This window comes from Phyllostomus hastatus, unplaced genomic scaffold, assembly GCF_019186645.2.
Source record: "Phyllostomus hastatus isolate PE091 unplaced genomic scaffold, TTU_PhHast_1.1 phas_contig_80, whole genome shotgun sequence".
NCBI lineage: Eukaryota > Metazoa > Chordata > Mammalia > Chiroptera > Phyllostomidae > Phyllostomus > Phyllostomus hastatus.
The window spans coordinates 40464929-40479926 of NW_025333960.1; the positions used below are offsets into that span (position 1 = coordinate 40464929).

Genomic DNA, 14998 nt, shown 5'->3' on the forward strand with positions numbered 1-14998 from the left:
TCAGACTACGGTATGAGATTTTGGGGGAACATATAATTACCGTCTTAGTTACATCTATTTACGTTAGAACTAGTTGCCCTTCCCTGCACTTGTCCAGGTGGGCAAGGGCCAATGACCCAGCTGTGCGCTTGTGGACAAGCCTAAGCTGAACACTTGAGAGTTAGCCCACAACGACTGCGTGCCCTTCGTGAGCACACCTCCATCTGGTTTTGCTCATGGGTGAGACGGTCGTAAGCAATGGGCCATGGTCTCCAGAAAACACACAAGAACGCCCCCGACTGACGCGTGGCTGCAAAGTCATGCAGAATCACCACTCTTCGCGCCCTGAGCCCTGCACAGCTAACAGGAGCCCGGCTCCACACCCAGAGAAGAGGGCACTGCCTCAGCTGTGCTGAGCTGGGACACAGCATCCGGCTAGACCGTCGCTGGCTGTCTCCTCCACGGCCAGGCTGCAGGGAGGACAGGATGGGGGCCTGGTCCTCGCCCTGCACTGCCTCCTCTCCCTGCCCTGCTGGGGAGGCTGCCTCTGTTGAGGAAGGGGTGGGGGGCACGGGAAGGGAGTTCAGCCCTCACAGTGGAGGGCCAGGCCTGGGTGCTCGGGCTTTGGCAGAGCCAGGGCTGGGAGTGAGGGGGAGGGGGAGGGAGGCTGTTGCATTTCGGGAACCATAGTACACACACTCCATTTCCTACTCTGGGAGAAAAACAAAAACCAAAAAACACCACACTAACAGGCAGATCCTGATACGCACAAGGGGAAAGACTCCTGATGCTCCATGTCAATCAGAATCAGCTGACCTTGAACACAGATTCCTCTCACCCATGAAAAATGAGATGTTGAAATGCAAACACGGTTAGATGCACTGTGGTGAAACCCTCAATTAACCAAAGTCCAAATAACCAACTGCAACCTTCAATTAATGAGACTGCCACCCTCTGGCTCTGCCCTGACTGGTCAGCACGGGACTCCGCACCGTCTCCACTGCAGACCTGAGCAGCTAAGACAACGCTCGGGGAGTAACCATGCTACTCCTACAGGACAACAGTGGACCTTAAGTCCTAGGCTGGCAATGCGCTACTCCAGCTGAACAGATTTTCCTAGCAAAAAAAAAATTACTTTTGATGTAGTTCTATTGCCTTCTTAAAGGGAAGATGCTGTGATATATTTAACTCTTTATCGAGACCATTAAGTAACACAGTCTGCTATAATCACTAAACCCTCTGGAAATAATGAAGTGTTTATCATAAAAGGCCCCCAACAGTTCTGCTATTACAGTTCTCCAGTCTCAGGTGTCTGGCGAGAGTTCGGGTTGTCTCCACCGAAGTGGAAGCTGTTGTCTAATGGGAGACAGCACCTGGCACCGGGCCCGCGGCAGGCCGGCCATGCGAGGAGGAGGGCATGAGAAGCACGGCTGTTTTCCCCTCTGCTGGTGCCAGGCCCCAGGACAGAGCCCCGGGCACGGCACAGGTGCCAGGTGATGGCAGATGGCACCTGAGCTCTGCAGAATCCAGAAATCAGGGCCAGCACCGTCCAGGCAGGACTGGCCCAACCACGAACACCAGCGGGCTGCGTGAATAATGTCCCTTCCTCTGTGTGGTGCAGTGGGGACAAGACCTGGCATGTGCTTTGGGCAGGTGACGGGGCTTTTCTGTTACCGTCACCGATGTATGGAAATGGGGGCAGCAGCTCAGAGACAGTTGCAATGAGAAGGATGAAGACCCCAAAAGGCAGTTAACACCCCATAACCCACCCTCTTGCAGCCCTCACTGCTGTCCAGGTAAGCCTTTCCTGGAGCCCGGGGCCGGGGGCGGGGCCTGCTCACCTTGATGAGGCTCTCCAGGACGGACCTGCAGACCTCCTTTTTGTCTGCACTGGCCAGCTCTCTCTTCTTGATCAGCACCCGGTACCGGTTGAAGAAATCATGGTAGGCCCACCTGGAGGGAACACAGGTGTATCAGGTGACGTGTCCTGCCTCCGGGGCCACAGGTGGTCTGAGAGTGTCCCATGGGGATCGATATTTCTCCCAAAATGCCCTTCTCAAAGCAGCTAAAACATCCTGGGGCATGTCGTCCTCCCTTGACGACCCCCGAGAGTTTCAGTGTTTGGGGGAGTTCCAGAATCGTGGCTGGAGGCCCCTCTGAGGGGCTGGCCAGGGGCAGACCTGCTCGCGGGGTGTCTGTGTGCCCCAGCACGGGCAGCCCCAGGGCGCTGCTGCCAGTGGGACACCTGCCCGGAATGCAGCTGGGTCTCCAAAGGTTGGGTTTCTTCTCATAAAACTGCTTCTTATAAACTAATACAGCTCATGGAACACTTTTTTAATGCAGGAAAGTATACGTCGGTAAATTAAAAGAGGCCCCATTCTAACCGCTAGAGATAACACTGTTCACACACTTGGGTGTCGTTTAGAAGGAACTATTCTTCTCCCCACAGTAGATTTGGATTTTGACTTTCCCCCTCTGATCATTGGAGTAACCCAAACCCACCTAATCCCTCCCAGGTGACCGTGCTGTGCAGCCCAGGTGAGAACCCTGTGCCAGACTCAAGTCTGAGGAGGTGAGCACAGCTCCCAGGCAAAGGAGCCGGAACGGAAGGCTGTAAGACCCTGAGGTAAAGGATCATTGCACTCCAGCCCCGGCCGGGCAGCCCAGGTGTTAGAGCGTTGTCCAGATACGCCACGTTTGTGGGTTGGGTTCAATCCTCGGTCACGGCACACACAAGAATCAACACATAAATAAGTGGAACAACAAATTGATGCTTCTCTCTCTCCCTCCTTCTCTCTCCCCAAAATAAATAAATAAGTAAGTAAAAAGGATTACTGCACGCCAAAGTAAGTTTAAAATGGTCCTTTCACTGTGGGATTTTTAATAACAAGGCTAGGGGCCGTGTGTGTTAATCATGATTCAACAGGAAAGTCAATATGGCAATTCCTCAGCCTCCACCCAGCCCCACAGTGCTATGCTGTGTACTGCACACGGGGCCGGGGGCAGGGAGAGGAGTGGAACTCCTTTCAGAAAGCACTGTTGAGTTTTTCTCATGCGAACGAGATGAGATAAATGAAGTGAAGGAGAAGTGAAGATTTAGGAAAAGGCACTTTTTAAAAGCACAGAAACAATGCATATTCAAGCAGTCCCACACAAACGCTGTTTTTGCATAAGTGGTCTTTGCTTCCCAGTTCCTCCGGGACACAAAGCGGCCCTAGCCCCTGGGAGGAGGCAGGTGACTCTACAGGCACAGGACACACAGCAGTGGGGGCGGGGAGGGGGGGTGGGGGGGAGCGGGGGAGCTGGTAACTGGCAGACCACGTGTCTTCCCGGACAGGGCATTTATCACAGTGCTTTATGTATATGATAATGAACATATTTCTTAGCCGCTGCTGCACATTTCAAGTTGAATGATTCACTCTCATTTTAAACCAGACTCCCAGAGAGCCGTATTTCCCAGGGAGGATAAAAATAGACAGGTGTGCTGACAGCCGGGGCGGGGGTGGGAGCAGCCGAGCTGGGGGTGGGGGGTGGGGCAGGCCTGCTGGGCTCCGGGCAGCACTGAGCAGACGTCAGCTACAGAGCCAGGCTAAGAGTTCTGGGCTCCCACGTCAGTCGGCTGAGCGCAGGAGCGCGGCCGGAAACCCCCACGGGAAGGGGCCGCCCTCTGCCCGGGCTCCTGGGCAGGAGCCCTGTGCCCCGTTTCACCACGGGCGATGAATCACCACGTGTGGTCCACGGCCACGCGTTTCCTCTCTGTGAAGTGACATTTGCCCTCTGGCCACTGAAGTAGGAGAAACGTAGAAAAAGGGTGCAGGTTATAATTCCCTCAATCGAAGAAGCCACTTGGGTTTCCTTTGGGACCAGCGCCTGGGTAGTTACGTGTCCGGCTCACGCCAGTGCAATCCCTCCGCTGCGCTGGGTCTCGGCCGCCATGGAGACGGATTCTTTTCGTGATGATCCTGATCTATTCAAGCCACTCCGGTCCCAAGAAGTTCTCTCAAAGTCAGATCAACGCCATGCTCAGCTCTGTACGCCCAGGTCAGCACGCACGACAGGTACTGCCCTCAATAGCTAACACCTGGATGGACACACTTTCTATAAAACCTCACTGGCTTCATCTCCAGACACAGCAGGCACACACCAATTTCCCAGATGGAGCAGTCAGGTAACATAACAAACAAAACACAAAACAAAAAAAAAACCCAAACCACGCGGTCACTCCAAAAACCAGCGTGGCTCCCATGGTGGACAGGCACAGAAAGTTAGGCAATGCATGGAATCAGGCCACTACAGGCGTGGTGGCTGCCCACAGCGGTCCCCTCCCCACTCACGTTCAAAACCAGATGCAACTCGAGGGGCGGCGGCCTGGCTGTGAGGAGGGGGTGAAGGGGACTACAATGTAAATGTAATAGTAGGGAGGATTCAACTCCGTCTCAGAATGAACAAAACTGCCACCACAGTGCCTCTTTCCAAAAGTTAACATTTCAAGTGGCAGTTTGGGAAGGAAATCCTCTCTTGGACCTCTTCCCAAACTCTGCTGAGTACATGAAGGTGAGGAGATGCAAGACAGTGTTCTGGATCCAAGCGGGCACCCTGAGACCACAGCGTTCACTACCATTTTCTGTGCTGTCAGAAGGACAGTCTTCCCTCCCTTCCCTGCACATCCCACGGTGCCTGCAATCACCAAAAGAAAAGGTACAGCTGCCCTTGGAACTATCTGCTGGAGGGAAGTTGGAAACGATTAGGGAGGCAGGAAAAGACATCCATCAGCATCCCTACACAAGGCCAGCAAGTCTGTGGGCATCACAACCTTGCTGGCAACTGCGGCTGGAGCCAGACGGGATGAACAGTCGGCGGGGCCATTATCTCCATGGGTCCAAAGACCTGGAGGCAATGCATCCTCTTTGCTGCCAAGGAAGAGGTTGTCTGATGAGGCAAAAAGCACACCTGGCCTCTCAGGATGCTACGGATGGAGGACGGGACAGCAGGGCCGGAGCCTGAGCTGGCAGAGGAGGACTCTTCCCGAATCACTAGCCGGGAAAAGCACATTATCGTTCCTTCCATCCTGGACGGTGTGCTGCCCCCTGGCCAGCAGTAGCCTCCTGCTGTCTCCCCACCCATCCAAATCCTCCTTGCCCTTCAAGGCCCAGCTCCAATCTCACCTCCTCACGAAGCCACAGCTCCTCCCAAACTTGGACCTGATTGTATGTTGTTTTCTAAGTGGCTTGGGCCTGTATCGCTCCTCCCAGACAGTGAGCTCCTGGTGGGCGGGGCTGTGACTTTGGTCCTTAATCCCTCACAGCCACCAGGTCAGGCTAATGTTGGATAAGGGATGAGACAGGGAGTAGGACAGACAGACACCACGATGGCAAGAAAATCTTCTCATTCTCCATAAAGCTCACGTGAGACCACAGAGCTAAAACCCTCTCCCCCTCCCTCTCCCACCACCAAAATGGATCATTCTGTACCGCGACAGAAAAACCAGCAGGAGCCTGGACGACACACTGTCACTCTGATTTCACAGTGAGGCTGTGAGTAAGCTCGATGACTCAGAGCTGGCCTCTGCCTGCAGCGCGGTCTGTCGTCAACCACACCACCCAGGACAGCTGGCCTTTCCCCGACGGCCTCCGAGAACAGATCTCCACACCCTCTGCCAGTCACTGGTCCTGATCCTGGACGACTCGTCCATCCAAGTGCCGGTGAAACAGGTGGATTCTTTATGCGCTGACACAGGTCCCCAAGGTGCCCCCTGCCTTCGAACAGCAGTGGTCACGTGCCCCCCCTGCTGCTTCTCCCGTGGCTTGATATAATGCTGATGTCCACGCCTCTCACGGGGTAAGCCCCCCATCAGCACCCCATGTAAGTTCTGTGCAAAGACGAGCTGCGTTTCTCGGCTCACCCCCTGGCCCCTGCGCTGTGCGGCGCAGGCGTGGCTGGGAGGACCTGCGATCCCGCAGTTTCTTACTGAGGACCCTCAACAGTTTAAGACACACCAGGATTTGACGTGTGGAAAAACTAGACGTTTCTGGTATAGGCACATTCTACCCATGTAATTATACCCACAGGGACGTGGCTCCCCGCTCATTTCTGATGAGTAATGAACACTTTATTCAATGCTTAAACACTGTGCTGAGAACCGTAAATGCATTGCCTTACTCATCACAACCACCTGGGAATGTGATCCTTGCATGTAATGATCAGGGAACCCAGGCTCAGAGAGACTCGCGTGCTCCCCGGGGTCGCCCAGCCTGAAGGTATGAGGCTGACACTGGAATCCAGGCCCGGCGCCAGAGCCCCAGGGTTGAGTCACCAGTGTCGTTCAGCTGGGGCCTGGGCCACAGTCCGAGAGTCTGGACTGATTTTTTTTTTTTTGTCTTTTTTTGCAGTTCAGATTGAGCAGGAAGAAGTTTTACACCAGGCCTCAGGGCTGGGCCCAGCCCTGGGGGGCAGACTGGGACGCTGCCCTGCACCTCACTCCTCCGACCAGCCTCTGCCTGGACACCAGCTCCTCGCTGGTGTGGCCAGTAAGGTGCTTGGCACCAGCCGCCTGGCAGGGCGGAGGCAGGGCGGTGCCAGCCCCAACTCCACCGCCCACCAGCTGGTGGCCCCGAGTGGTCCCTTCCTTCCCTGGGTCTCGGCCGTGAAAGCACATTTAAACCATGACATGCCCACACCCCTATGTAACACCAACGCAGGCCGTGTCACGGCGTCCCTTCTGCCACAAATTGCCACCTTATGTTTTCATCCCAAGTTACATCATTAAAAAAACAAGATGTCAGTCACAACCCATTCCGTTGATCTCCTGACCCGAGAGTGGGTTGTGAAGAGGCTCTGAGAAACCCAGGACTGAAGAAACCTTGTTGGGAGACCAGACAAGCAGGAGACCCAGGAGCAGGGGTGCGCCGGTGCCTGCCTCGCAGAGCTGCACAGCAGGGGTGCGGTGGCTCCCTGAGGCCCGTCTCTGGCTCTGGGCTGGAGAACGCCGCCTGAGCTGAGCATGAGCGCGGTGCAGAGCGGGCCAGGACAGGTGACCTAACTGGCTGGCGGCAGCACTTGGAACCTGCAGGTGAACGGCTGCGCCCGTGGCCTCAGCCCCATTCTCTCAATCAAAGGCTGAGGCCCAACACCGCAGGGCAGCCAGGGAAGGGGCGGGGCCTTCATCCAGGGACAGGTGGCTGTCAGTGGCTTGTGTTCAGACCCCAAGTTCACTGCCTGGTTTTTTTCCCAGCAGGGAGGGATGTGGTTGAAGAGAAAGTAACAATAGTCTTCCACCCTGGCTAGAGCACATCGCTCCCAACAATGCCCGAACCTGCTGAGGTTTGAAAAGCTGCCTGGATATGCGCATTAGTGACAGCGCTGGGCTTTCCAGGTCAAATGCAAATTCCTAAGTCCATCAGCAGCTTCCTGCCCAGGCCTCACCTTCATGAGGGGGAGGGTGTTTCTGGGTAATTAACCACTGCTTATGAAATGGTTCCGTGAGTGTGGAGCGGAGCAAGGTGGGAAAGCGCCAGGTGGAGATGGCAGGGAAGAGGGGGCAGACCGCATCCCCTCCTCCTGTTTCTGACTCTCTCCACCCCCCGACACTTACGGGCTTCTGGGGGCACAGGAAACACCACAGGCTCTGGCCTGCAGCATGGCTCAGCTCCAGTTCTCAGCAGATGTTCAGCCTCTGTGACACTGGCACACAGTGTGACTTCACGAGAGCTAGCTGGTGGCCCCCCTGCCCCCACCCCTATTCCAGGCCAGTGTCCAGGGGGCATCCACCGTCTTGGCAGAACTTCAACAGACGCTGGCAGCTGGCTGGCTTATCCACAGTGCAAGGTGTATCACAACAGCGGTGCTTTAGTGCAGACAAAACCATAGACGAGAGTCTGTACTAAAAGGCACAGGAGTCCACTGACAGATAAAGTGTGGTGTGTGCCCATGATGGACTATTACTCAGCCTTAAAAAGGGACATTCCGACACATGCTACAACTGGGTGAACCTTGAGGGCATTATGCTGAGTGAAATTAAGCCAGCTGCAAGAAGACAAATACTGTGTGATCCCACTCAAGTGAGACAGTCGGAATCATCCAAATCACATGGATAGAAAGTGTCACGGCGGTCCTCAGAGCTCGGGGGCGGGGGGAGGAATGGGGAGTTACTGTTTCGTGGGCATGGGGGTTCGGTTGTGCAAGAGGATGAGGGTTCTGCAAATGGATGGTGGCGATGGCTGTGTGACAACATGAATGTGCTGATGCCACTGAACTCTTCGCTTAAGATGGTTAAGGTGGTAAGTGTTACGTGCTTTTTTTACCATGAGTAAGAAAAGGGTCGGGGAGGTAAAAGGGACGAGGTGGGAGTGGAGAAGAGGAGAAATCCTCTTTGCAACTCTGCCTAGCTTATCCCCCAGGCCAAGGCAGATCTGAAATCAGAAAAGCTGCCCCAGGGGACGCCCAGACCAGACTGAGATACTTATCTCCGTCAGCGTCCTGTTGGGCCCCCCACGTTTGGGAACACTTTGAGGATCTCCTTCCAGCTGACAGCCCCCCAGAGGGCCCCCTGGGCTGCACCAGGGGCATCACCGGTGGGCACATACCTGGACGGGTAGCCGGCCGCACTGATCCGGATGGTCTCCAACACCCCACACGCTCGGAGCTGCTGCACCGCTCTCTTCGGGTCAAAGCTGCAAGACAACCAGAGAAGCAATGAGGGGCCACCCTGTAAAGAGGGGCCAGAACAGGAGAGAAGGCAGACCACCTCCTCTCGCCCGGAGTTACCGGTCATCCTGCACCAGGGAGCGCAGGGCACAGGGTGGGTGAAGAGAAAAGACCCTGATCGGCCTCTCAGGTCTGTGCACATTCTCGGTCTCTGCTGGGACACCCCTCTTCTGTGCCTACTTGAGTTCTCTCCACCCTCCAAGATTCATGCTGGCTCTTCTCCAAAACCTTCCTTTATGATTCCCATCCCCATGGGCACCTGTGTTCATTCAATGGCCAAAAACATATAAACTCATGGCTCAGGAGTTAAAAGGGTGAGTTTCAGGAATTTCTGGGCCTGAATGACATGACCCCTTACCAGCTGCCCGTGTAATTTGGGGCAGGTGACATGAGGTTTGGGCCTCAGTTTCCTTATCTATAAAACTGAGGTAGTAACAGTACTCCTTTCACAAGGTCAGTGTGAGGATGGAATGTAACGGCCCAAGAACGCAGTCAGAACAGCGCCTGGCACCACATGAGGAAGGCCACACGTATTGTCAGTTACGGCCGTGACAGCTGCTCTCAGTTCAGAGCCACGCCGGTAAAGGACTTCACCTTCCAGTCTCTGGAGACAAAAGAAATGTCTTCCACAGCTCACATGCCTTGCAATGCTAAGCCTAGCGCTGGAAACCCAGTGTTCGTTCAAGCACAGCTATTTAGGAAAACAGAGTCAAGCCAGACACGGCCAGGCGTCCTCAGCGTATCCGCACCTGTGGAGGAGGAGGGGGTGCAGAAAGTGCACCCCACAGGGCAGCACGCGGCAAGTGTGGTTCAACTGCTACGAGAAACCAGAGGAAGGGTGCTGAGGCTGGCTGAGGTAATCAGGGAGTCTTTGAGGAGAGTTAAGCTGAATGAGAATTAACCACGATTTATAGTTTGCTAAGGCTGTTGGCCTAACCTGAGAAGGGAGGAGACATAAATGCTCCCTTGGCTCCTGGCTGGTCCGCAGCTCAGCCCAAGCCACGGGCCAGGCCCCCTAGACTCAGCCACGGGTACCGTGGGTCACACTGGCTTCCGCACACGCGTTGGCCATGGTCAGGCCGCCTCCGGCTCTGTTGGAAAAATGCGGGAGGAGGCTTCTTTGCCTGTAGAACCCCAGTGGGCAACCTCCCATCACACCTGTCTCCCGTGCTCCCTGACAACCCCAGGTGTTCTTGTCCCAGCAGCTGGGCCCACTCAGGATTCTGGAACTCTGCAGGAAGGCCCGGCCTGGGGCCCACCACCCTTGAGCCACCTCTCTCCACTGGAGACTCTCTCTCGTCCCCCCACCTCTGTATGGCCTGCTCAGCCTCCTCCAGAGCCCTGCACACTGAGCTGGTCCCGTGGAAGGCAGCAGCCAAGGATCTCTGAGCTCGGTTTGCACATTCTTCCCTGCTTCCTGACGACCTCAACATCACTTGCTTCCCCTGGGTGAGGGAAATGAGTGAGGGTGAAGGAGCAACTGGCCTCAGCTCTGCTAGTGCCACCTGGGGCAAGACACACTCCCTCTGTAACTCAGGCTCCTCGTCTAGTCACTAGGAGACGAGTGGCCCAACTCTGATTTGCTGGTTGCCGTAATGATTGAGGGACGTAAAGGACACGAACGCTATTAGGAAAAAGCAGACACCACACGAAGAAGACACTGTCATCCTCTTTCCCTGCTCGCGCACCCCCAGAGGGCCCGTGAAGACAGCCAGGCTTCTGCACTTGACTCTCATCTCCCCAGTGGCAAACTCACTGTCAAGTGCACCTCGCAGTCTGCCTTCCTCACTAGGTAACTGGGAGTGAAAACCAGCCCTTCCTCCTGTTAAGTTCTGGAAGGCCACGGTGTGTTCAAGCAACACCTACACCTGGGCTGGAGAACCACCTAGGATGTACACAGGGTCAAACTGTTGAAACGCAGGGTTACACTTCACCCTTCCGATAAAAGGTGCAGGTTGAGCAGAGCCAGAAGCTTGTGGGGTGCAGGGCGAGGCTCCCATGGTGTTAGGCTGGGCTCCACCTCAGCAGCCATACGCCACTTAACTCATTTTTGCACAGGCTGCAAGCTCCCCACCCACCTCGCCAGGCTCATGGCATCCTGTGTGGTCACACTTCAGACCCCGAGACTCTCAGGACCGCTGGTTTCTGAGATCAGGGGACTGGCCTCCGGGAGACCTGGCCAGCTCCTCTGAAGAGCCATCCCAGATTGCCGCCTCCCCACTGGACACCCATTCATGCTCTCCCCTCTCGATCCTGCACCGTTAGAGTCCCAAAGACGGTCACTTCTATGTCATGCCAGTTATTTGTGACTGGCAACTCCTTAAGAATAAGGGACACATCTTACTCACTGTCATTCCGCCTGCCCTAGCCCAGTGCCCAATGAGTATTAGATATGATAGCTTTTTTTTTTTTTAAATAAAGCAAGCAGCAGCCTGGCTGGCATAGCTCAGTGGATTGAGTGCGGGCTGCGAACAAAAGCATCGCAGGTTCGATTCCCAGTCAGGGCACATGCCTGGGTTGCAGGCCACGGCTCTCAGCAACCGCATATTGATGTTTCTCTATCTCTCTCTTTCTCCCTCCCTTCCCTCTCTCTTAAAAAAAAAAAGCAAGCAGCAGAGGGTAAAAGACCTGTATACAAGAGATGCTATCACAGTATTTAGTGTGGGACAGCAGTTCTCCACTGGGGACCGTTTCGTCCTCTAAGCAACACGTGGCAATGTTCTGAAACACCATCAGCTGTCTCCATGGTGGGGAGGTCACCAGCGCGTGGGGGCCAGGGGCCAGGGTGCTGAGCTCCCTGCTGTGCATGGGACGGCCCCACAACAAAGGACACCTAGCCCCAAATGTCCATCGTGCCGGGGCTGAGAAAGCCCGGTTGTATGGAATGCGGGGAGGGACCCGGCACTTTCCTTCCAGAATAATGTTGACTATGTTCTATATTTTAATGCCATGAATTATCTTCTTGGGCCCATTCATAATTATTGTTTAACCACAGTTAACAGGTGGAGGAATGAGAAGGCGTAAAGGATTAGGCTTGCGATTAGCCGAACAACTGGTGGCAGAGCTTGGACCAGAACTCAGGTTTCCTGAGTTGGTTCCGTTTTCTCCCCTCTCTCTTTACCGGGAGGAAGACTTTTGGCCCTAAAGGCAAAGGAAGGTCTTAGAAAAATGGGATATTAGGACTAGAAAGTCCCTTTCAAGGTCCTCAGCGTCTTCTCTCATTTGCAAGGGGAGGCCCAACCAGGTAAAAAGCACAGGGCAGGCTGGCGCCAGGTCCTGTGAATAAACTGCCCAAGGTCACAGCTGGCTGGGCCCGAGCTGATAGCCAGCCCTCCTCTTTTCCCTCCCGCTCTTGCCCTTCACACATAATCGACGCCTTTCACACATGCTGCTCTTCTAACCACGGCTTTTCCACCGCAGTCAGCTGGTGAACAGATGCCCCCAGGGGTGGGGGGAGTTCCCGAGCGCCTTGCAGAAATTCGGAGCAAGGGAAAGAGTGAACCATCGGCACGCTTCACGGAAGGCTGGTTCAGTGTTGTCTCCCTAACCTTTCCCGGCACCGGCCCGTGCGAGTGCAGGCCGGGCTTTACCAAAGGAGGGGAATGGCCGAGGCTGTTAGTTCGGTCATTCATTCTGAGAGTCCGAGCTGCCGAACTGAATTATTTCACAGAAAGTGATTATGCTAGGGCCAAAAAGGAAATCAGAAAGCTGGGAAGAAAGTACTTTAAAAATGTTTAAGTACATCTCTTTCTGGACAGAGGAAATAGCATTGCAGAGGCTCGGGGGATTGGAAGCAGAGGCTGCAGAGGTGAGGCCATGCCAAAGGCTTCGAGCAGCTTTCCACGCAAGAATGAAGATGGTCTAAAGCCAGGTGATGATGGAAGGTAGGCAAAAGGGGGACCAATGTGAGGGACCTTTGCCTCCATGGGGTTTTGGCAATGACTGGCCCCTGGGGAGGAAGGGAGGAGGAAGAATCAAGGCTTATGCTGTCCAATATGGCAGCCACGAGCCACCTATGCGTGTCTGAGTGTAACTGAAGTGAAATTCAGAATTCAGGTTCTCACTCCCACGAGCCGCGGTCCAAGCAGTCAATAGCCACCTGTGACCAGTGGCTGCCATGTTGGACAACGTAGACGGCAGGACGGTTCTGTCATCACAGAAGGCCCTAGTGGAGGGCAGTGGTCCAGAGTGACTCTCAGGTGTCCAGTTTGGAAGACCGCCGGTGGGCAGGTGAGATGTCAGGAGACGGTTATGCCCTTTACTCCCACAGAGACCAGATACGGGGAAGCCTGGCGGGGAAGGGACGAGTCTGGTTTTGGACAGGGGGAATGGGAGGTGGCAAAAGAAGTGGCAGCATCAAGGTCTGGAACTTGGCGGAAACCAGAGATAGGTGAAAACATGTAAGTATTACGGCTCCATAGATCTGGGTGGAATCCACCAGGTAAGAACAGGCAGACTTGGAAGGGGACGTTCAAGGCAGGGCTGGAGGCAAAACTGGATCGGAGTGGGCTGAGGAGTGAGGGACGGTGGGCGAGGGCGGGGGGTGACTCCAGAGACTCAGCTGCAGAGGGGACGGGGGAACGGGAGCGCCGGCATGCGCCCTCACTGGACCCTGCACTGGAGGCCAAGTTGCTTCAGCACTAGCAGCCTCCCCGGTCACCCCAGCAAGCCTGAGCCTCCCGTGTCTGGACTGAACATCCACTGTGAGACATACCCGTCGGCATTCAGTGTCACATATTTACGTGGTTCTCTGTGTGCACTGCCCTCGACACCACTGTAAGGGACACGGGATGGGGGACTGCATGTTCTCTTCCCCTTGAATCCTCCCGGGCAGCAGAGGGGTGGCCTTGGTGAACGTCCGTGGGCCTGTGTTCAGCATAGAAACGGTCTGGGGCGTGTCAAACCAGCCATGCCCCCCGCTGAAGACTGCAGACCGCTGTGAGGCCGGGCCTGCCCGTTCCCTGGTCCCCCTGAGCCCCCGAGGGAGCCCCGAGAGGCTGCACTCGATGGGCTGGGCCAGCCCGACTCCAGCCATGTGGACCGGGCCGACACCTGTGCACGCACTTACTGGAAGGGGAGCTTCTCGTCGTTGGGTTTGATACAGCGGACATAGTGTGGCGTGGTGGCATTCAGGGTCTCCATGAGCAGGTGCAGGGAGGTGCGGAACTGGGGGGGCAAAAGTCACGCCTGGTTATTTATTCATCTTCAATATTCTGTGGATGCAGGATAAACCTAAAGGAATGCCCACAGGCTGGTGGCAGTAGTTGTTACTATAATTGTTTTGATTATTACTGTTAATACAGGACAGGAAGAAATTCAGAGACCTGGGGACGGGTTCTAGCTCTGACACCCTACCTTGCTGGATGACTACAATCAAGTCCCTCCTGTATCCCGGCCTCAGGGCTCCTAAGACCAAATGGGGAGAGACCACCCGTGGTGGGTCTAACTCAGTGTGGTGGAGCAAAGGAGAGAAAGGGGAGCAAGTGCTACGAGAGGGGACCCCTGTGCCCGGGGGCCTCCCACCCCTAAACCCGAGCCCTGAGCCTGCACTCCTGCCCGGGCGTCCTGGAGACCACGGCATCTAGATGGACGTCCAGAGCGGGCAAACCCAGGGACAAGACAAGGTCAGGGCTGCCGGGACTCGGCAGGCACTCCCGTCTCTTCTCACGGAGACTTAACACACCCGGAGCCCCCACCGCGGGGGAGGCGGTTTCTCAGTGTTCTGAGTCTGCAGGCTTATTCAGATCCTCCTCCATGCCCTGTCCGCTTCTAGACCCTCTCGCCCCCGCCCCACACCAGGCACCTGTGGTGCCGTGACGTGCGCCCCAGCACGGGGGTCAAGTGCCCTGAGACTGCGGTCACCCCCTTCCCCTCTCCTGGCCGTTCCCTCCAGAGAAGGTTTCGCAGTTTCCTTCTTCAAACAGCGGAGGAGGACGGAGCTGGGGGGTCGAGGCCACCCGGGCCTCCCTCTGGCTCCGTGGCCGTCCTCCCCCTACAGAGGCCGGCGCCGCACGCACACCATGGCCCAGGCTTCCTGCCGCGAGCCCCGGGGCTGACCTGGTGGCCCACGGTTTTCTTGTGCTCCTTGTTGGCGGCTTTCAGCTGGGGTCTGGCGGAGCGGACGTGGATCTTCGCGGACGAGCCCTTTGCAGACGCCGAGGAGGCAGGAACGGAGTCCTTGTCATCGTGAAACAAGTCGGCCACCAGGGGGAACTGGAAACAAACAGAGGAGGAACACTGAACACAAGAGCTCTTGGGCTTAAACTTGAGCTTTGCTGAAGTTCTTTCAAAGCAGCTTTCCAACATCTACCCAAGA

At 55.6% G+C, this 14998-nt stretch overlaps 1 protein-coding gene across 3 annotated transcripts in view; it reads right to left on the minus strand.

Annotated features, from left to right (window-relative positions):
• MYO5B (myosin VB) overlaps positions 1–14998 on the minus strand; it is a 258368-nt gene that overhangs the window by 56793 nt on the left and 186577 nt on the right. For all 3 annotated transcript variants that reach the window (XR_006787004.1, XM_045850063.1, XM_045850061.1), the window contains exons 15-18: positions 14740–14895; positions 13751–13848; positions 8562–8648; positions 1821–1932 (exon numbers count right to left, since the gene is read on the minus strand). Coding sequence is in view for 2 of the 3 variants with exons in the window: in XM_045850063.1 (XP_045706019.1) it covers positions 1821–1932; positions 8562–8648; positions 13751–13848; positions 14740–14895 (453 nt within the window). In the remaining variant the exon portion in view is untranslated. The remainder of the gene's footprint in view (positions 1–1820; positions 1933–8561; positions 8649–13750; positions 13849–14739; positions 14896–14998) is intronic.